Source organism: Protopterus annectens, chromosome 1.part0 (genome assembly GCF_019279795.1).
Source record: "Protopterus annectens isolate FY-2018-M chromosome 1.part0, PAN1.0, whole genome shotgun sequence".
In the NCBI taxonomy this organism is placed as follows: domain Eukaryota; kingdom Metazoa; phylum Chordata; order Ceratodontiformes; family Protopteridae; genus Protopterus; species Protopterus annectens.
In genome coordinates this window covers 1,809,647,438-1,809,669,687 of record NC_056725.1, presented here as the reverse complement: position 1 = coordinate 1,809,669,687, position 22,250 = coordinate 1,809,647,438, and the positions used below count along the sequence as shown (strand labels likewise).

General features: G+C 40.3%; 1 protein-coding gene across 2 annotated transcripts in view; it reads right to left on the bottom strand.

Moving 5' to 3' along the window:
- Positions 1 to 22,250, bottom strand: part of SOD2 (superoxide dismutase 2) — a 204,740-nt gene that overhangs the window by 101,550 nt on the left and 80,940 nt on the right. For both annotated transcript variants that reach the window (XM_044069704.1, XM_044069700.1), the window contains exon 3: positions 7,675 to 7,791. In XM_044069704.1, the coding sequence (XP_043925639.1) occupies positions 7,675 to 7,791 (117 nt within the window). The remainder of the gene's footprint in view (positions 1 to 7,674; positions 7,792 to 22,250) is intronic.

Genomic DNA, 22,250 nt, shown 5'->3' with positions numbered 1-22,250 from the left:
TCTTGGCTCTCCCAGTGGAAGTGCTCCCTCATGGTATGCAAGGTTTCCCCAAAAAGAGTAGTCCTCAGGAGGAGAAGCTGTAGCCAGTTTAATATATAACTGTTTAGGTCTGAATACACCCTCAGAAGCAGATACCTGCTCAGCGGCTCCAGACCCATCTGAGGGAATAGTCTCAGAGGCTCCAATACCTTGAGCTTCCTGCGGCCTGGCCGACGTGGGAGTCTGTAGTGGCCTGCGACTCTAAAGTAGCGGGCGTCAAGGGCTGTGAAAGCGCCTCACTAAGAACAGACGACTTGCTTAGAAGCTTCGTTGCCTCGGTTGCCGGTCCTTTTCTTTTTGCATTTTTTGTGAACTCCAGTAGTCGGATGGCTATCTGACATTGTACAATTAAATCTTCGCCCAAAATAGCTTAATGCAAAATCGTACCGATGCTTAGTGCGTTGGTTAAATCTAGCACAAAACCTACAACTAGCAACGTCGTGGTCAGAGCCTCGGCAAGGAATACAGTAAGAATGAAAGTCCTTAGGAGGTATTTGCTTCCCACAAGAAATACAATTATTAACTTTTTCTGACATCGGTCTGGAGCAAGAAAAAAAAAAAAAGTTTCCCCAACAGGATACTTGGCTTTTAATGAAGACTTCGGATCTGAAACTAAACAAAAATCTCAGGAGTCAGCTGACCAGCACTTGCAAACTGCTTTTGCTTTGGGCACTGCATGGCAAGAAAGACTAAATAAAATGGTGTCGGCTGCATCTTTTATACCCCTGACGACCTGACGTCAGGGAAGAGGCGACAGCAACAGACGCAGGACCCAAGACTTTGGAATTCAGGCCGACTGAGGGCAACCTGCCAGCAGGATAACCCAAATGTAATGACTGCAACAGTGAAACACGAAGATCAGTTATTCCTGCAACTTTTCTAGTACACTAGAAAACTTGGGCCCTCGTCCCCAGTACTTTCAGGTTCTGTTTTGACACAAGTTTTCCTTTAATTACTTTCAAAAGAAAAGATCAAAGTGTCTGAAAGATTCTGCTCTGTCAAAATCAGACACAAACGTAATAAGTATCCTTACTCCCTCATTTTTAGATACTCGAAAGACAGGGCAATGGATAGCTCGTCTGAAACCACTTAAGGTTTCCTTAAGTACAGTTGTGTCAAATCTTAACAGTGGAAGTCACTCTCTTCACTAAAAGGGATCTCCTGCCAAGGCTAGCCCAACATCCGATCAGTATAACAAAACCCTTTGGATATTATAGGCACCATATAATCACGTGTATGCTCTCCGCGTAGGACATAAAGGCGATGTATGGCTGCAAATACCGTGATGTCCCCTCTCTGACCCAGTAATCAAGGAGTCTGAATCTTCACCACAGACACTGGAGAGGGACATTCACTTGTAACAGAAATACACACACACACAGTACTTCCAGTATTTTTCTGCATCCAGCACAATTTCCCTTAAGAGCACAAAAGGAACACTCAGTCCAGGGTCTGGGTTTCTCTCCCTCCAGTTTCTCTCTCTCCAGTTCCCCAATGGCACAGCTGTAGAGCTGAGTCCTCAATAGTTTTGAAGCCAAGTTCTCCACCTCTCTGAAACCAATGCTCTGTGTCCCTGCTCCAAGCAGCTGACACACTTGGGAAAGACTGGCACTGATTTACTAGCTATGCCCCTCTTCTGCCCAGACTATAAGGTAGTTACACTGCCACCAAGCACTTATAAAGGTACCCAATTAATATCAATACCAAAGGTAGTGTTTGGCCAATGCAGTAAGCCTTTCAGGAGTTGCCACAAATTCGCCAACTACAAGTACTCTCAAAGGTTGAAATATTATCTGAAGAACCAGCCACAATGAAAGGTTTAAATATATTTAATAAGAACATGACAATATGGAATATCTACTTACAATAAACACCAGAGTTTGAGTTTGTTTCAATCACATAGATGAACAGATTCACACATACAAAAAAAAAAAAAAAAAAAAACAGTACTTAATCACTATATTTTCCCGACTGATCTAAATTACTATGCCCTGGTCACTTACTAGAGCAAGACAATATGAAGTAGGTGAGTGGTTTTCCTTCTTTGTCGGGTTCCAAAAACTGCTCAGAGACTTCAGTCTCATCCAGTATTAAATCATTTTTGCCCTGGATTACATAATGAAATCACATATCTGGTCATCTGACATCTGGTTCCCATACTACCCCTTTCCTAGCAAGTGACCTAGAAACTCGCACATGTATCAATAATGCACACACAGCTTTGCCAAGATCTGCTGCAGCTTCTGGAAGTCATAAAAAATAATAAAACACTTCCCCTCTTCCAATATGCGCTAATAGACCATTCTCTAGCACAAACATTTCATCTCTGGCTGCAATCAGAACTGTAAGATACAATCTTTATGGCCTAAATTAAGCAATTTATGGCCTAAATTAAGCAATTTAAAATTTCATACTATTTTTCAAAGTTAGCTGGAGTCTAGCTTAACCTCGTTTCTTACAATATCCTCTATTACAGTATTAAAATTTCAATAGTTATAATACAGGCTGACATACAGGTGTATTTCTGTGCAGTCCAGCAGGACACACTGCTGGTGCATTTAACACAAGCAGCTTTACAAACATTTTTCAACACAAATGACAATTCTTTACAAACGTCCAGCTAGCTATACTAGCACGTCACACATCCACTGCCCTACTTGTCCTGGCATAGCTGGCAATACCTCACATAGTCACAAATGCTCAGAAAAGAATTGCCCCAGGAGGAACAAAATACCCCAACGAGACTGTAGAACATGTACATCCAGAAGAAAAAAAATTCTGGAGGGAAAGGAGGAGAGAGCCCCTTGGCCAGGAGGGTAACAAAAGACGGGGCTAGAGCCATAACTGGGTGGGGGGGGCAAATACTGCAGAGAACAGGACATCTACTGTTATGGTAAGATTTTACATAACTGTACTATGTCCTTCCATATCACTGTTGTAGTATTCTTCACTAAAGGCAGAATACAAGAGCAAAGACTAGGACTGGGAGGAGGAAGGCACAAAACAGCCCTCTATAAGCCCATACAGAATACCCCTGGCAAAATGTAATGGGTATAGTTCCCCATACTAAAGGGGTGGCATAAGCCACAAAACGATGGGCTAGGCTTGTAAATGCCCTCGGGCAGATAGCCTGGTATGAACCTATGAACCTATGAAGAGGCAAATGCCCTAGCAGAATGAGCCTTTACAGATGGAAACATTTTCTATGAAAGGAATTAAAGGAAGTGGCCGGAGATGCAGGAGGAGATGGTTAGCATGGAAATAAACCCAAAGATCTGGGATGAAAAAAAAAAAAACAGGTTGCTCAGATTTACAAATACCTTTGTTTTATCCAAATACAATCTGTGCTGTCTGTAGGTCCAAAGTGTGGAGAAGCAAGGAAAACAGGAGGGAAGTTGAAATAACGGATTAACAGCCAACTCATTAACCACCTTAGGCATAAAATAAAGATTAGTATGAAGAGACACCTGGACTAAAATTAAAAATTAAAAAAGGAGTAATTGCCATAAGAACCTGCAACTCAACACTACTGGTCTAAGTAAGAGCCAACAACAGAACAAGTCTTTCAAGTATAAAGTTACAAGGAAGCTGAACCAACAGGTTCAAAAGGAGCCGGAGTCAATTTTTCAAGAACAAAACCAAGATTCCAAGGAACAAGAATAGGCTTTCTCTGGGGTCTGATATGAAGGATGCCCTTCAGAAGTTACTGGACCTCAAACAGAGGCCAAGAGTGGTTAAGGGTAAGCAAGCTTTAAACTGGAGAATATGCCATGCCAGCATGTAGAAGACCACACAAGAGAGAACCAAAGGCACCCCCTACAGATCTCCAAGAATCTTTCTTTGGTACTAGAAACATTCCTGAATAAAACCCTTCTAATAGGGGAGAAAGGGTAGCTTCCATCACTTCAAGAATCAGATGCTGAATGACAGGAGCAAAAGGAGTTTGGTCTGGAAGACTAGGAGGAAATCTTCAAAAAGGAGGAACAGACTTCCACTGCCATCTGTAACCTTGATATAACCCATCTGTCTTAAATTGTTTACTGCCAAGTAAAGACACACACACAGACTGGTGGGGTAGAGACAGGGGGGAAGAAATTGAGGTTTCAACCTTCGGGAAGGATGAAGGGTTTGCCAAGGTGGAAACTGAAGGAGTCTTCTCACAGATAATCATTCAGGCTCATTAGTCTGTCCTTTGTTCCTCTTTTTTGGAACCTCCTTGTCATTGCTTTTTAAATATTTGCTTACCAGCAGCTTGCTGAGTTGAAGTTTACTTTTTTTTTTTTTTTTTTTTTTTCTTCATATGAAAAAAGACTGCAGGGGTAGCCTTAAATCCATCAGCAAACATGAAAGGTTGAAAATCTGATAAGATACCTTGAATTAGCTTACCTCTCTCATCACACCACGGACCTCTGCGGCAGATGGCCCAAATACTTTCTATCCAAGGGAGGACTGACATTTCAGCTTTGTTACACAAAGTGCTAGTTTGTTTCCCTCAGAAGAAAGATGCCATAACATTCCCCAAGTTCAAATGGGGCAAGCATAAACTAACATGAGCTTGACAGCTAAGAATTTTAAAAAATGTGCTGCAGAAGAATACCCCCAAAAAAAAAAAAAAAAAAAAAAACACTTATCAAAATCTTTCTCATCCTTGTCAGGAGGGGAGGGACTGGGACAAACCAGATGTTTAGTAGCTGCTGGGTTAACCAAGCAATAGCTATCAGGTCAGATCTAGAAAGAGCGCATCAAAACTTGCACACTAGAAGAACTTCATGCAATCTGCTTTCTTGGGGGTAGCAGCAGGATGGCTGACATGCAAGTTACAGGCTGTGACACACCCAAATGCTGAAAGAGTTGTTGTAGGGGCTGGAAAATCAAATTCTGATCAGTCATTATACTTAAGGGACAGTGGAATATAAAAAAGTGCACACAGCCCTGTTAAAATGCCAGGTTTTTGTGATAAAAATAAGAGACCACAGAATAAAATTTCAAATCTTTTCCCACCTTTAATGTGACCTATAACCTGTACAATTCAATTGAAAAAACAAATCTGTCAGGGGAATAAATATATAAAAAAGTATAAGCTGGTTGCATAAGTGTGCACAGTCCATACCTCTCAACTGTACAGATTCACAATGTCCACATTTTTGGTGTGTTCCTCCTAAAATCTGTACTTTTCTGGGAAATAGCCAAGGATTGAAGTAATTAAATAAATGACAAACATTTGCGTTCAAGACTCCACATCCTTCAGAAAATTCGTGCTAATGCAAAACCTATTATTGTATCAACTTTCTAAGCTTGTAAGAGCAATATTTAAAATCTGTCCCTATTTGTCCCATCATTTTGGGCTTTGTCCAGATTTTTTGCTCTAAGAGGTTGAGAGATACTGCACACCCTTAAACTAATACTTTGTTGAAGCACCCTTTGATTTAATTACAGCATTCAGACTTCTTGGGTACACACCTGCCATCAATTACAGATACTCTGATTAACCCCAAATAAAGTTCAGCAGTCCTAGTACGATTTTCCTGACATTTACTCAGTTGCCTGCTACAGCAAAAGCCATGGTTCACAGAGAGCTTGCAAAGCATAGGGATCTCACTGTTGAAAGGTATCAGTCAGGAGAAGGGTTCAAAAAAATTTCCACAGCATTGGATATATCATGCAACACAGTGAAGACAGTCATTAAAAGTGGAGAAAATGTGGGACCAACAGTGATGTGCAAAGAACTGGACGTCCTTCCAAAATTGATGAAAAGACGAGACTAAAACTGGTCAGAGAGACTGCCAAGTGACCTACAGCAACACTGAAGGAGCTGCAGGACTTTCTGGAAAGTACTGTTTGTGTACTACATGTGACAACAATCTCCCTTACTCTTCGTATGTCTGGGCTATGGGGTAGGGTTGAAAGACGGAAGCCTGGTCTTACACAGAAAAAAATCCAGGCCCGGCAAGAATTTGCAAAATACATAAAGTCTCCCAAAAGCATGTGGGAAAATGTGTTGTGGTCTGATGAGACCAAGGTTGAACTTTTTAGCCACAATTCCAAAAGGTACGTTTGGCGCAAAAACACCACTTCACATCACCAAAAGAACACCATCCCCAAAGTCAAGCATGGTGGTGGCAGTATCATGCTTTGGGGTTGCTTTTCTTCAGCTGGAACTGGGGCTTTAGTCAAGGTGGAGGGAATTATGAACAGTTCCAAATACCAGTCACTTCTGACCCAAAAACCTTCAGGTGTTTGCTAGAAAGCTGAAGATGAAGAGGAATTTCACCTTTCAACACAACAATGACCCCCAAAGCATACATCCAAATCAAGAAAAGAATGGTTTCACCAGAAGAAAATGAAGTTTTGGAATGGCCCAGCCAGAGTCCAGACCTAAATCCGTAAGAAAATATGTGGGGTGACCTGAAGAGGGCTGTGCACAAGAGATGCCCTTGCAATCTACAGTTTTGGAACACTTTTGCAAGAAGAGTAGGCAAATATTGCCAAGTCAATATGTGCCATGCCGATAGACTCCTACCAAAGAAGGCTGAATGCTGTAATTAAATTCAAAAGTGCTTCAAAGTATTCGTTTAAGGGTGTGAAAACTTATGCAACCAGCTTATTGTACTTTATTTTTATATTTTTCCCCCCAACAGATTTGTTTTTCCAATTGAATTGTACAGGTTATAGGTCACATTATAGGTGGGAAAATTTTTGAAATGATTTATTGTGGTCTCAGTTTTTTTTAATATCACAAAAACCTGGCATTTTAACAGGGGTTGGTACATTTTATATCCACTGTATCTTCCCTTTCTATCATATAAAAGGACTCCAGAAGTCTTTAACAACTGCTGAAAAGCAAGATGAGTGATCCTGATGCCCAGAAGCACAAGATGCTTAATCTGCTACAATAACCCCTCAAACTAAAGTCAATTTAATAATTCAAAACAATGTTGCATAATCACAGTTAACTTCAATGCCAAACTAGAGCAAAAACATTTCTTGTGCATAGCACATAAATGCCAGCTTTGATTACCAAGATAAACTACATGCACAGTACAAAACACAGTTGTCCTAGCTCAACACTGTATCATTCAAGTAAAGATTGAACTATAAACCAGGTAGCAAATCTGGCAATGTAAACAGACAGAAGAGGGTGGGAGTGTTAAGTCAATGCTGGCTAACTCATCCTAGGAGAGGGGGGAGTGGTAGCATTTGGATGGTCAGTCACTACCACTCAAGGGGAGGCTTGTGTGGCACCGAAATTGGTCAGGACTTGAGAGGTTAGCAATCCCAAGCAAGTGACAGTAACAGTCATTAGACTGTAGCTGGAAAATATACTGATGGGGAAGGCACACGACACCCACAGTGATGCAGGTGCTCATGTCAGCCAACAAGGAAGGGATTAAGGCTTTCATTACAAAACATCCTCATTGCAGAGCGGTCTACAAAGGCAAAACCACCTCCATGGTCTCTTGGATGGAGGTCTCTCTAGTCAGCTCCTGCACCTAACACTGGTGAATCTTCCCAGTGTAGGGAGATGAATTTGGCTCAAAACCAATAGAAGCAGGCATGATGGTCAACAGACACAAAGACAAAATGCACATAGAGGGGGAAAATTACAATTGTCTTAATTCTTAAATTTCTACTAACCTTCAGGTTCCCCACCACCATTAGGAGAAAGATTGGTCCAGAAAATGGTATGATTGATATGTCCACCTCCATTGAATTTCAGAGCAGGCTGTAAAGCTATTTGAGCAGTGACATCACCTAAAAATCAAAAAGAAAATATTACTTGGATCTGGATGTCAAAGATGCGCTTTTATTTTATTATGAAAGAAAAAAAATGTTTGCCAAATCATCTCCGTATAAATCAATGCATTTTGCAATAAAGGCTTGTGATCCCTTGATTGCTGGGTCACACACAGAAAATCTTTGCAAATTACAGGACTCCTTAGGTGACAAAGAAGCTGCTTCAAAAGAGAGGAAAAAATAAATAAATAAAAGCAGAGTTCTTGCGGTCTACACTTTCCCAAGTCTTCACCATATGTACTACAGTTTATACTGATGTTATGACCAGTTATATGCAAAACTGAAGATTCAAAAATTAAATGACTGTGGGCAAAGCTCTTTCCTGTCCTTACAGCTCATACATGTAAAGCTGTCAAGAAACCCAGATGCTAATGGATCTGTCCATGTAATGTTACTGTGCAACAGCCAATGGTTCAAGGCGGCTGGAAAGAATATAGGAAGATGTACAAAGTGATTTCAATTTGTTTGGGCTGCAACTTCAGGCTTAAAAGTACGGCAATAGTGTAGTGTACTGGCTCACCTTCAGTTCTGCACAGGAGTGGGTGTGGCTCAGGTGATTGGCATGAAAAGTTGGATATGAAATGAGGCATGATTAACATGCCATTCATATTAGGCAGTGACATCATGCATATAATTAATGTGGCCAAATGTAACACAATTGTACTGAAAGAATAGCACATGCAGACTCAAACGCCTGGCAAGTCAGACTTTTAGGTCAGCAGATAAAATTAGAAAGGCTGCTTTGCAACCTTTTTCTCCTGCTCTACCCTTTGGCTTTATAGCACAAGTTGATACAAACTCCTGATTAAAACTGCATGGCTGTGAATACACAACATAAGTTTGGGTCCGCATGAGCTGTGTAGTGGAGCCATTAAAAAGTGTCTTGTGTATCTTTTGGGTCTAGTATTATTATGAGCTTTCAGTATCACATGGGAGGGGACTTTAGGCGAGTCCGGTTTGTAATAATTTTAGCATTTTTTCAGAAGGGTAGCTGTGGACAAGCCTTATCAGCTTGTCTTGAGATGAGTGTAAGAGAGAGAGAAATAGATACATTGTTCCAAATATTGCCCCTAGCAGTTGAATTTGCAAATTGTTTTCAGCAATTCACTCAAACTATGGAAGATGCTGTGTTTAGATAAGCAATCCTTTCTGTGAACAAATTGCTTAACAATTGTAACAGATTTGGCCCTCTGTCATTTTTAAAGAAAAATCTCTCACTGGCACGGTTTCCATAACCTCATTTTAGCACCTTTTCGTTAATACATGTGAAACAATCTTGAATATTTAACTTGAAAATTTAACTTTCACATAAGCTTTGTGAAACGTTACGTTCTTTTAATACGAAGTCAGCATTGCTCAAATATTCATTCACACTGGATGAATACTGACATACAACGGGGAGGGTATCTGGTGAGCCAGTACACTAATTGCCGAAAGTAGGATAGATTGTGACAGACCAAGAACAGACGAGGGGATTCAGCAGAAAGAGCAAGAACTTCAGAAATCCTTGCTGAAGTTAAAAGCAAGGAAGATAAAGGACTTTAGACAAAATACACAGAAAAAAAACTAAATATTTTGAGGCTAGGAGGATTTCAATTCTCTCTTCTACTGCAAGATCTGTAACAGGTAAAGAAATTCTCTCACCACTTGAATATGGCCTTCCTTCAAATCATCATTGTTGTTTTGATGCCGCTGCAAACTTTACAGGCCATTTCTAATGAATGAAAACTAGTTTTCACACAACCAAAACATGATCCAAGAACTCAAAACACAAACATGGCAACCTATTGGATACACGGCTGACATTAAAAAGTAGAAACCCTCAACCTAGCTTGGTAACATACCATCAGAATAATTTCCTAAAGCTTTAAGGAACAAACATTCTGTAGCCGTGTTTTGGGCGTCAATGTACAGAGCACAGCTTTTCAATTCTAGGACCACAACTTTGTCGCTTACAAACTCAAATGTAACCTCAAACTGCAGCTCCTCAAAAATAAATAAAATAAATACAGATTCTTTCGTTGGGCTGTTACAACTTCCTTTCTGTGCATTTCCTCTTCATATTATTTATCACTGCAGCTCCTCACAAATAAATAAAATACAGATTCTTTCGTTGGGCTGTTACAACTTCCTTTCTGTGCATTTCCTCTTCATATTATTTATCACTGCAGACTAACAAGTTGTTTACAGGACTTTACCTACTGTAAATATTGTGAAGAGTATTGGTTACCCGCAGTGGTGGTGCTGCGGTAGTGTTGTCGCCTCACAGTAAGACGCTGTCCGGTTAGACTCCGCTAGAGCGTCTTCCGCGTGGAGATGTGTGAATGGGCGTACCTTCGTTGAAGATTGTGCGTCAGGGCTGGTAACTCTGCACGTAAAAATCAACTACCAATCATAAGCGGACCGGAGTTCCACTGTGGCAACCCCCACCAGGAAAATGCTGAAAGACAACAACATTGGTTATACTTACAAAAAAGGTTACACCAGTCAATACCTGCAACAGCTCTACTACTGCAGAAAGGGATCTAGGACCACAAAAGCAACCCACAGAGAAACATTCATTCAAACCTGCAAACCTTCCTCAACTTTTGGAAAGGAGTACACCGACCACACTTCCAGAAAAAAAAAAAAAAAAAAGTTATTACTAGTACTTACTGGAAGTGGAGAAGACAGTCAGCCACAGGGAGTACAGGTCTACATGAAACTTGCCCAGTACATCAGCTAGAAGTGCTTAAGGGACACAACAGCAAGGACATCTCCAGAAGATGAAAAGTACAGTTGTGCAAGTATACTTGGCACAACAGATCTTTTCAAGTGATCACTGCTGCAGTAGCCTTGGGTAAACCGGTTATATTCTGCACAGGATAACAGCCAGACAGTTTCTAGAGCTTAATAGCACCCTTCATGCACTCATACCACAGTGGAGTAAAATCAATGGTTTGGGTGCCAAGCCATTCAGAACCTACTTACCAACTGAGAGGAGGTGGCTAAAGCCCTGAAGGAGGTCAATGCTAGGAAAATAAAATAAAGTCCTCACCTTGCTCCCACAAAAAAACAAACATACAAAAGGGGTGGGGGGGGGTCAAGTGAGCAGCTGTTGCAGCACTAAGCATTTGACATCTACCATTATATACCAAGTATAAACGCACAACTGTACTGTGTTAGTCATTCAATCTCTGTTGCAGTAGCCTCACCTATATGGGGTAGACTCTTAGCATATTCAGATTAGGGCAAGGATCCAGAAGCCCCTAGAGAATGGTCCTGGCAAAGCCTGCTCCAGACCTGGAGAAATAATCTAGTTTGTTGTGCTTTGTAAAGGTATGTACAGAGGACCAAGTTGCTGTTTCTAGAATACTTGTAGAATCCACCCCTTTCAAAAAACCACAAATTAAGCCAAAGCTCTGGCAGTGGGCACCTCGATCCGGTCTGAAATTGCCTTACTGTGGTGGATACAGCAACTTTTCCTCCTCCTTTCATAAATAAGGCAATCTGAAACAAGAGGAAATGGTCAGATTTGACACAAGTAGACACATAGATATGTATCCAAGGTTCATAGGTGGGTACTAGGCTATTGGCCCTAGGGGCTATATAAGCCAAACCAAAAGGTACCTTGGCTTTCGCCACTCAAGAAAATTATTTTCCTGTGCCCCTAACAAGCTGAGCCACACAAAAAGTGATCCCTGGGGTGAATTTCTTATCTCTTATCCAATCAAGATTTTTCTTGAAGAGTGCTAATGCAGAGCTTGGTTTGCTATAGATAGGTAGTTTGTTCCAGAGTATGGGAAGTCTCTGGGACAGGAATCTATCCCTCCAGCATGTTCGGGTTATTGTGGTGACAAGGTTTAGGTCCCCTAGAGCGTGTAGCTCGGCGGGATTGGGATTTCTTTAAGAGGAGCATGTTAACAGCTCCAAGACAGATGCCTGGTGTCAAAGCCATGGCCTCAAGCTCAATGCCAAAAAGTGCACAGTCATCCCTTTTGGTAAAAACTCTGTACCCAAGATCTACCACATAGGCGGCAGTCTACTGGACACCGAAAGTGTGATAAGGGACCTTGGGACACAGGTGGACACTAGCATCTCCTTTGATAACAGTAGTCAGGAAATCCTACGTGGCACACCATCACAAAAGGTGACAGTCTCAAAACACCAGCTTTACCCTATCGCATATCGTCTACTCAGAGGCAATCTCTGCCTAACATACAGAGCTAGGTCAAACCCAGAGCTGTTGGACATGCTCCACGTAAAGAAATCCCAATCCCTCAGAATTACACGCTCTAGGGACCTAAACCTTGTCACCACAATAAACAGAAAATGCTGGAGGGATAGATTCCGGTCTCAGGGACTTCCCATACTCTGGAACAAACTACTTATAATCAAACAAAGCTCATTAGCATTCAAGAAAAATCTTGATTGGATGGCAGATAGGAAATTCACCCAGAGGATCACTTCTGTGGCTCTGCTTGACAGGGGCACAGGAAAATAATCTTCTTGTGTGGCAAAAGCCAGGGTACTGTTTGGCTAGGCTTATATAGACCCTAGGGCCAATAGCCTAGTACCTACCTATGAACCTATATTGCATTTCTAGCTATACAGAAATTTATATCTCTACATACACATATAAAAGTAAAAAATATACACACACACATATATATATGTATATATATATGTATAAAAAACACACAGACACCCAAATATATATAAAGGTTCATAGGTTGGTACTGAGCTATCTGCCTGAAGGCATATATTAGCCCAGCCACGTTTTGCGGTATTCACCGCCCCTTTAGTAGTTCCCTAGACCCTTGTACTAGCAGCTAGTACCCTTGGCCCCTATCTAGTAGTGCTGATGGTGTGATCCCCGGTGTGAACTTTGTTACCCATCCACTCAAGGTTCCTCTTGAAGAGGAATAATGAGGGGCTCCATCTTGTGTAGATCGGAACCCTGTTCCATAGTAAGGGAAGTCTCTGCGAAGGGAATCTATCCCTCCAGCATATTCTATTCATTGTTGCGTTGAGGTTTATATCCCTAGAGCATGTAACTAGAGTAGATTTGGTTTTGCCAAGATGGAGCATGTTCAACAATTCTGGGTTGGACATGGCACTGTACGTTAGACAGAGATAGCCTCTGAGAAAGTGGTATGCAACAGAGAACAGTCTTAGATTTTTCAATCGTGCTGTATAGGCCAACTGTTTGAGGCCAGTAATTTTCTTGGTTAGGTACCTCTGTGGTCTCTCCAGCTGCTTTAGGATGTCTCGCCAGGTACATTCCAATTGGTGCATTGTACTCGCTAATGGGTCTGATGAGGGAAGAGTAGAGTAGAGGGGCACCATTACATCCTTAGATCTTGATGCGAACCCTTTCATGATCAGATGGGTCACATAGAAGGCTTTTCTAACCACTTTGGCAACATGGTTATCAAAGGAAAGCTGGCCATCTACTTGGGTCCCTAGATCCCTTATTTCTTCTTCAGATTTCAGGGGATTACCTCCTATGCTGTAGTTTGTGGGTACTCTTTTTTCCAAAGGGGATTACTACGCTTTTTTTGCATTTAGTTTGAGACCATGGCTTTGACACCATGCATCAGTCTCATTTAGGCCCTTCTGGAGGATCTCCATGTCGGCTGGAGACTATTCTAGCACCCAGTTTGCAGTCGTCCACAAACTTAGTCAGCCACAGCCCTTCCGTGCTTGCCTGTACTTCTGAGAAGTATATGCCAAACAGGAGGGGCCCCAGGACAGAGCCCTGAGGCACACCACTCGTTACTGGTCTGGATTCGGACATAGATCCCACTACTCTTACTTTATGGGATCTGTCTGAGAGCCAGTTTGTGATCCATCTTGCGACATAAGGGTTTATGCCCAGGCTGGTGAGCTCATCAATAATACCAGAATGGGGAATGGTGTCAAATGCTTTAGCAAGGTCAAGGTAAGCAGTGTGTACCTCCTTTCCCTTATCTATAGCCTGAGTAACTGTCTCAAAGAAATCCACCAGGTTCAGGGGGCATGATCTGCCCTTGACGAAGCCGAACTGTGTGGGGTCCAGCGACTGGAGGTTCCCAATCTCTTCCATTTAGGAGTTCCATAATGATTCGCTCCATAGCCTTACAGATCAGACTGGTCAGGCTTATTGGTCGGTAGTTCCCAGGGTCAGTTGTGGCCCCAACCTTGTGTAGTGGGACCACTGTTGCCATGCACCATTCTCTGGGCACATATCCAGTGGAGAGGCAGAGACTGAACAGGGTATTAAGATGCGGGGTCAATTCTTTTGGAGCTCGCGTATGACACAGCCTGGGACACCATCTGGTCCCATGGAGGCAGTGTTTTTAGCTTTAGATAGAGCCTTGTTAACCAACGTATCAGTAATAATTAGACTTTCACAATCCCCTGGAATGGTAATAGGCCATGTAGGTGATGAGGGGTGGGAGAAATTTGCACTGAACCCATCAGCCAAGATGCTGACAATGTCTGAAGGGTCAGTGTATTTTGTTCCATTTTGTACGAGCTCAGAACAGACCTGAGCATTGCCATTTAGGTTTTTGACGTAGCCATAGAAGGCCTTATGGTTATCCTTGGCAACTTTCTTTTCAAAATTAGCTTTAGTTGACTTGAGGGCCCTCAATTTCTTACTAATGCTGATCAGGGAGGATTTTTCTACTTGAGATTTGGCCTTTTTTTGTACAAGTCTCCTCCTTTTATTGTAAAGTTTGCTTATGGCCGGGGTCCAACAGACTGGTTTCTTCTTGCTTCAGGAAGGAGTTTTGGTTTTATTTGGGATAGCACAGTCCATGCAATCCTGAAGATGCATTATACAGGGCCTTGGTGTAGGATTCCGTGACACACACACACAGACACACACCCCTCTGCCTCCTAATTAAACAACTATCCCATACAAAAACAATTCATTCTATACATAAAATGCAATTTGGAAAATCAGTTTAAAAATTATTTGAAACCAGTTAATTCATACCAATATTAAAACCAATACCACATCTACTACCATAATTGTGGCAACTATTAGTTAGAAAACATGAAACAGAATACCTAATTTACTAGGAACTTGACAAAAATCAAGAGTTCACTACTCTGAAGTGTATTTAAAATTCAGGTCTTGTATTGTTCAACACCTACACTACCCCAAAGGTTGCCACCTATTGAAAATTAATCCACTTGCATACTAAATTTGCTATGATTATCAAACTGGTATAAAGTCAACAATTGTAAAGTGGTTAGTACTCTTATAGCACAGCTCAAAAACATTTCACATACATAGTCATAACAGGGGGGAAAAGGAAGAACATAATAAATATATGTCATCTATTCAGGCTTTTCAATTTCAGTAAACATTTAATGGAACATTAATCAATACCAGGAAAATGGCAAGCATCTAAGCAAATCTACTACTAGAAAAAAGAGAATTGATGTGGCAAAGATCTCTGGCCTCCCCTTAAATCTCCAGTTACATGATCCATCACCCTGAAGTTAAAGTTGTGTGTGGGCTTCCTTTTAATGTGGGCAGCTAAAGCATTTTCAACCTTGCCTTTCCCGATACAGTAAAGGTGTTCTTATACTCGCTCCCGCAGTCTATGGTCTGTTTTTCCAATGTAAAATGCGGGACAGATTACGTTGAGTGAGGTATACTACATAATTTGTATTACAATTGTACTTGCCTGACAGAATCTTATAGTTTTTATCCCAGATATTAAATGAATATCCTATATTCATGTGTTTGCAGAAGTTGCAATATTTGCATTTGCTCATCCCTGGATTCTTAACTTTGTGGTTTCACTTCAAAAAAAAATTTCGAATTCATGCCTCTTGAATGTGAAATAAGGGGATGGGTCTAACAAGGTGCGTAATTCTAAAATTATTGCTAAATAGGTTCCAGTTTTTCTTTATAATTGAAATAATCTGGCTACATTCAGGACTAAATTTTAAAATAAATGACACCGGTGACCTATTAACCTTTTGAGAAGTAGTCATCCTATTATATGGTGACAAAGAACTTTGCAGTAGGGGGTGAATAAAAGCCACTGGATCTTTTGTACAACACTTCATCCATCATTTCATTAAGCTCCCCTGGGTAACCTCGAGTGAGGAACATGTCAGCCATCTTATTACATTATACTATAAAGTCACTCACCAGTTGCCATCCTTGCCACTCGGACCAATTGTCCTTTTATTACAGATTTCCTCTGGTGGAAAGGGTGGGAACTGTTTGAATGTAAATAAGCATTTCAGGATGCATCTTTCCTATGGATCCTGGCTGCCAACCCCTTCTGAGCATGAACTTTGAACACTTCAATGTCCAAATAAGCTATGCTTTCAGTGTTGAATGTGTGTAAACTTTAAAAAGTTGGTAGTTTGATTCAAATAGTCCACAAATCTTTGCTTCATCCGCACTACCCTTTTATAAGATGAGAATATCATCTAAACACAGTATGTACAAGAAAAATTGATCTGTTAAATGGTTTTGTGAAAAAATATGATTTTTTTCCCAAAGGGCCATCACTGAATTTGCAAAACTGGCCCCACAAGGGGAACCCATAGCCACCCCTATTTTTTTGTAAAAATAGCTTGTTAAACAAGAAATAACTGTTTGTTAAAACAATATCCAGTAGGATGTTTACTAATCTGATCTCACTGTCTGGGGCACCTTTCAGGCTCAAGTAACTTGCAACATAGTCCATACCTTCTTCCTGGGGTATGGACGTATACAAGTCCCTAACGTAGATAGTAAGGAAATTGTAGACATCCTCCAACACAAGTGAGTTTAGTTTACTTAAACAAGCCCACGAGTCTCTACAGATCTGTTCCTAGTCTACTAAATATTTTTTCAAGATGTTATCTACGACTTTTGCCAGGGGATATGTAATATGGAGTCAACCAGGGGTCTCTCAGGTGGATCCATCAGCGAATAATGTATTATCGGTAAACCAAACACTGGTGTCATTGGGGCTGGCATAGACAATAGTTTAACAAATGTAAATCTACAAGTTCTTCTATAAACAGGTCATTTAAATGTTCTCTAATTTTTCTGTAGGCTATGTTGAACTCATTAAGGTTAACTTTGATGCATCTGTCAGTGTTCAACATACAGCTCATTTTCTGACTATACCAGTCTTGTCCCATTACAACCAGTCTACCCCCCTTGTCAGGTTTAAAGGTTCTTATGGGTAAACAGCAAAAATCTAAGAAAGCAGCCCAATCATCCCTCTACATTCTTCACTTTGTTGCGTTTGGGCTGAACAGTGCCATTTACATTTTTAGTAACCCTTATGGCTCAAGAGATATGAACATTTTGGACTTCCAACACAGCTGCATGTTGAATAGCAGTTTAATTCTAGCTTTTGCAGTGTGAAAACAGAAACTTAAGAGAAAACCAGTGAACCTAATTTGAGTAAGTTTCCTTAACTGGCTAGAAAGTGCACCACTTGGATGCCAAGAAAAAAAGAAAGAGGGCCTGAAAAAAAAATGCTACAAAAGGTGATGAAAAAAACACTGACTGGGAAAAGTACAGTAGCTGTTCAGCAAAAAGCAGTGCAAGCTCCAGTCATGACTTCCAGAAACCTAGAGGAAAGTACAAGGCAACTGCACACAGACATGACTAAAGTAAATGAAACACAAATAAACTCAAATAAAAGGCTAGGAAAATGGAAGAAACTTTAAACAGATATTCAGGTAAGGTGATAAACTGCTAAAAACTCAGAGGTCGAAAGAATAGAAGGGCGGCTGAATACGAGGCTGCAAAAGAATAGAGGTTTCAAAAAAAATAGTATTAGAGGAAAGCATGTAGGGAAAACCTGAGATTTTCCACTGTACTCAAGAACCTGCAAGGAAGAGACTGCATTAATTTTATGAAAGCACAGCCAAGGAACTGGGCTGGTATTCCACAACAGGAATTGTTAACTGAAAGGTTACATTGAGTGTATGCTGCAAACCTGGCTGTGAGAAAACAACCTAGACATTTAATTGTAAAGATGCAATCTTAGTAGCAGAAAGTGGATTCTGACAAAACCTTGGGAGGACAAAATACTGAAAGCGGAAGACATGTGGAGAATGACAACTCATTGTACACCAGGCAGGAGGAGTAAATTTATCCCATTATTCAGGGAATGTCAAGAAGTAGGCGTGACATTCCAACTGCTGTACCCAGCTACCTTCAAATATTTTTCCCCAGAGGAATAAAATTTTTTTATGAAGTACATTCTAAAGAAATACAAATGTGCCTCCAACAAAAAGTGAACTGTGAAACAGGATATTCTGCTTCTTGTTCTTCTGATAAAGACCAGAGAGAGACTGTGCCAGAGAAACCTTCTCCAGTGTTTCAACAGAAAATGCTCGAGGGAGAGGGGGAAAAAAAAGCACAGGAGCTGACTAGAAGAATCGACAGCATGTTGGAAATGAAGCACAGACAGGGTTTGGGAGAAGGAGATTAATACGAATACAATAAGAAAAAAAAAATACTGCATTTTCTTGGACTCAACATATGCCCCATTTCATGTGGAAAAATATTCAGAAGAGGGCAAGACGAATGAGAAAGTTAACGCAATTAAGACATTTTTTTTCTTAATAGTACTGTTTAGATATTGCATGACTTTCTTTGCATGTTACAAAGCAAATATTTTAAGTTTATGTATAATGGGGATACTAATGTAAATAGGTGTTCCAGGTTTCTCGCTTCTCTCTCCTTGTTCAGTTTTAAGAAATGGGCATGCCAATGTAAAAAAAAAAAAAATCTTGTCATGCATGGGGGAATAATGGATTAAAAACAGAACTTCACCCTAGAACTCAAACACAAAACAAAATAAAAAGGTTTTTCTTTTTTACTCTCTCTGTTTCCTGACCTATTTTTAACACCTGAAAAAAATCACTCGTGCTTTATTTGTAATTTTAGCCCATTTTCCACAACATGGCTACCAACGGGGCTTGATGTACAAACACAAACTCCCTCAAGCACCTTTCCCATAATACTTTGTATGACTCATGTCAGACATAAGGAAGTAACTTTGAATTCCCATACCATTGACATAGAATGGGATTTGGAAGGGTCACTTATTTTCTTTACCTTCTGTAAAAAGACAAATTATTTTCTGTCTGTAGTCACATCATTTATGTTTTGCTCAGACCTGGATTTATACTACACTTGCAAGTTATCGAGCTACAGCCTGAAAAGTAACTAAAAATTGCACACCTTTGTTGAGAGTTGTCTTTTGTAGTTTTTAAGAGGAATTGTGTCCCCACCCTCCACACTACTGCAGTGGTGTTAAAACGGTCACTGCATTGACAGACAGTTGCAGAATCAATTCCTCAGACCGCAAAAGAAAACTCTTAAAGGCCTGCAATTTAGTTACTTTTCTGGCTGTGGCTGGATAACCTTAGTGTAAAACAAAAATATAAGCCAAACATAAATGAGGGTGATTAAAGACAGAAAAGCAGCCCTTTTAAGAAGGAAACAGTGACCCTCCTAAATCCCATTATATGTCAATGGCATGGGAATTCAGAGTTACTTATGTCTGGCACGAGTCATACAAAGCATTATAGGAATGAGAAAGGCTTGAGGGAGTACAAGATCACATTGATACACCAAGCCCCATTGGTAGCCATGTTTTGGACAAGAAGTGCTTTATTTGTAATTTTAGCCAGAGTGATTTTGAGGTGTTAAAATAGGTCAGCAAACCATGAAAACAAAGTTTGTTTTTTTTTTTTAGTTCTAGGGTGGGGTTTCTTTAAGGGCAGTAGCTTAATCTAGTAACAAGTTTTAAGAGAAGGCATGTAAAGGAAAATAAATACAGATAAGGCTTTTTTCTAGTAAATTGTTTAATCTGGTCCTCACGTCTCTAGCAGACAATTTGATAAAATTAAATGGCTTGGAGAAAATGTTTTCTGAAAGCATGCAACTCTTTTCCCAGCTGAGACCGCTATAAAGATAAGACAAACCAGACAGCACTTAATAGAACCACAGGCTATACCATGCATGTCAGCATGGATAACCTTTCTTTTAGGTTATCGAGTCTGCATGTATGGCTGTCAGTTTGGAACATTTCTTATTAGGAGGGTAAAACTTCAATATTTGAAGATGTGCAGAATTGTGTGGGTTAATACATTTTAGGGGGGTATTGGACAGTATTTTTAATTGAGGGTTTTTAATAAAAAAAAAGTTGTTGGATGTAACAGGCTCAAATAGAGAAAAGAACAGATTAATCTGCAAAACAGTACATGCATATAACGAACATTAAAAAAGCTGTTGTACATAAAAGGTGGGAATAATACTTAAGAATGTGATGCTTTCTAAAATGTCTTTAAAACATTAATGGTCTCACAGATAAATACAAAAAAAGTAGTTAAAGTGTAGAGTATACATAGCTATGCCACAAGAGACATGCATGGAAAGCAATGAACATGTGAATTGGATAAAGAAAGCTTTTCAGGATTCAGTGAGGAATATTACTTACAGGTGGAGACTGGAATTTGGTTTGCAACAGTAAAGATGCGTCTGGCAGGCCTAGAATATAACAAAGTAGGGTAGATTTTGAAGAAATCTATGAAAACGTTTGGCATGAACTAGGAGTTCAGAGTGAACTTGCATATTATTCACCAAGATACAAAAACTGGGCTAGGCTAGGCTAGGCTAGATCTCACAGGAACATGTGCACTTAATTGAAGGTCTTTAAACACATCCAGTAACCATTTCAGATAATGTGGCAATAACTAAAATAAAAACACAAGGTAATGAAATAAAAATGAGATGCTGGCGTTTCCCACCTATCGGTTGAAAAGGGAGGAATTTAAGGAATGGGTTTTGTAATGAATTTAGGAGCCATTACAGAAGATAGCAATTTCTTCTGAAAACATAGCTATGGAGTGGGATAAAATTAAACTGGAGTTAAACTAGGGTGGAAATAAAAGAAAAGGAGATATGGTTAAGAAGTAATAAGAATGATTTAGAGGGATTGACAAATGTTAAAGTATTGCAAAATAGGCAGAATCTCTCTGAAGAAAGGGAGCAACCGCAGAATGCTAAACAGAAATTAAGGGATTACCTCAATAATATGCAAGAGTTTAGAAAGACTGCTGTAAAGCAACTGTTTTTTGATAATCAGAGCACAAACTTTTAGCACAACAACTCAAGCAACAGGAAGTAGAAAGGGCCATCGCCAAGCTTAGGGAACCTATAACTGTATACTGCTTTTTTATACTGAGAGTTGTATTTTCTGTTTGTGAGTAGTTCCCACACCCTTCCTCTATGTTGGTGCCTTGTTCCAATACTTGGTGGCTTTGCAGTTGCCCGCCCCTACTGTAAATGTGATCTGGGACACTCCCAGTCGTGTCACTAGCACGTTCTACTTAATAGAGAGAGAAGGCCAACCCACTTAGTTTCTTAACCTTGAATTATATTCTGTTACTCCTTTTTCCCTTTCCACTTTTTTTTTTTGTTTTTGTTTTTTTTTTAATAAACACTTTGCTAGAATCTACCATTGCTAGAAACTCCTTGTGTTCTGACAGAGCGTGCTTCTCAATCTGGAAATATAGAGCTGATGAGCATATTTTTTGGCACTTAACTGTTCAGAGTTCTGCACCGTCAATTTTTGCTCGACTGAATTTCTATATTTGCTGGCATTGTTTTCTGACAAGTGCTTCCATTTTGATTGTTTCCTAATTTACTGATTTCTGCACATGTTTTAGTAATTTTTTTTTTAATTAAATAGCATTTATTTAAAACTGTATTTGTTTTAAGATTGCTACACAGTAAGTGTGATAACTCGCACTGCATTTGAATTGTTTTACTGCTGTTTTAGCTGGTTTTCTGTATAAGGTGGTCTAAGCTAGTTTCCCACCTTTCCTGCAACTAGTCTAGATTCAGATTTGCTGTATCCAGGACTGTTTGTAAGCGTCTGAGCCTCCCAAACCTTTCTGTGTTGGAGGGAAGCCTTCTAGCTCATCAGTGGGAGAGGTAAGCACTAGGTAGCCTACCACAAGAGGAGTGGTTTCTGGCCCATAAATTGTAGTTTGAACGTTTGGACAGTTTTTCCATCCCTTTCAACTTTCTGGTTTAAAAGCCCGCGTTTGCACTTGTTTATGCTCCGCTCAGCAGTGCCGAGCAGTGGCAAACTATTATTGGTGCCAGAAAGTCTGCTCTTCAGTTTTTCCCTTAGATCTTGCTAGTTCCCTCTCTCTTGCACTTCAAATAGCCTAATCGCTTTGCACTAACAGGCTTTTGTATCAATTATAGCAGCACACCCAAGAGCCAACAGCACTAGTCGTTCAAGAAAATGGCTCCAGTACTTAGTAGTCATGACCACTCCACCTGGCATGATTAAAGGGCAGTTCCCTGTGCTTTCTCCTATTAACCTGGTGCACTTGGCATTCTGAGGCAGTGTAGCGACTGCCTCATGTATACAGACAACCCTCTCCTCTTACTT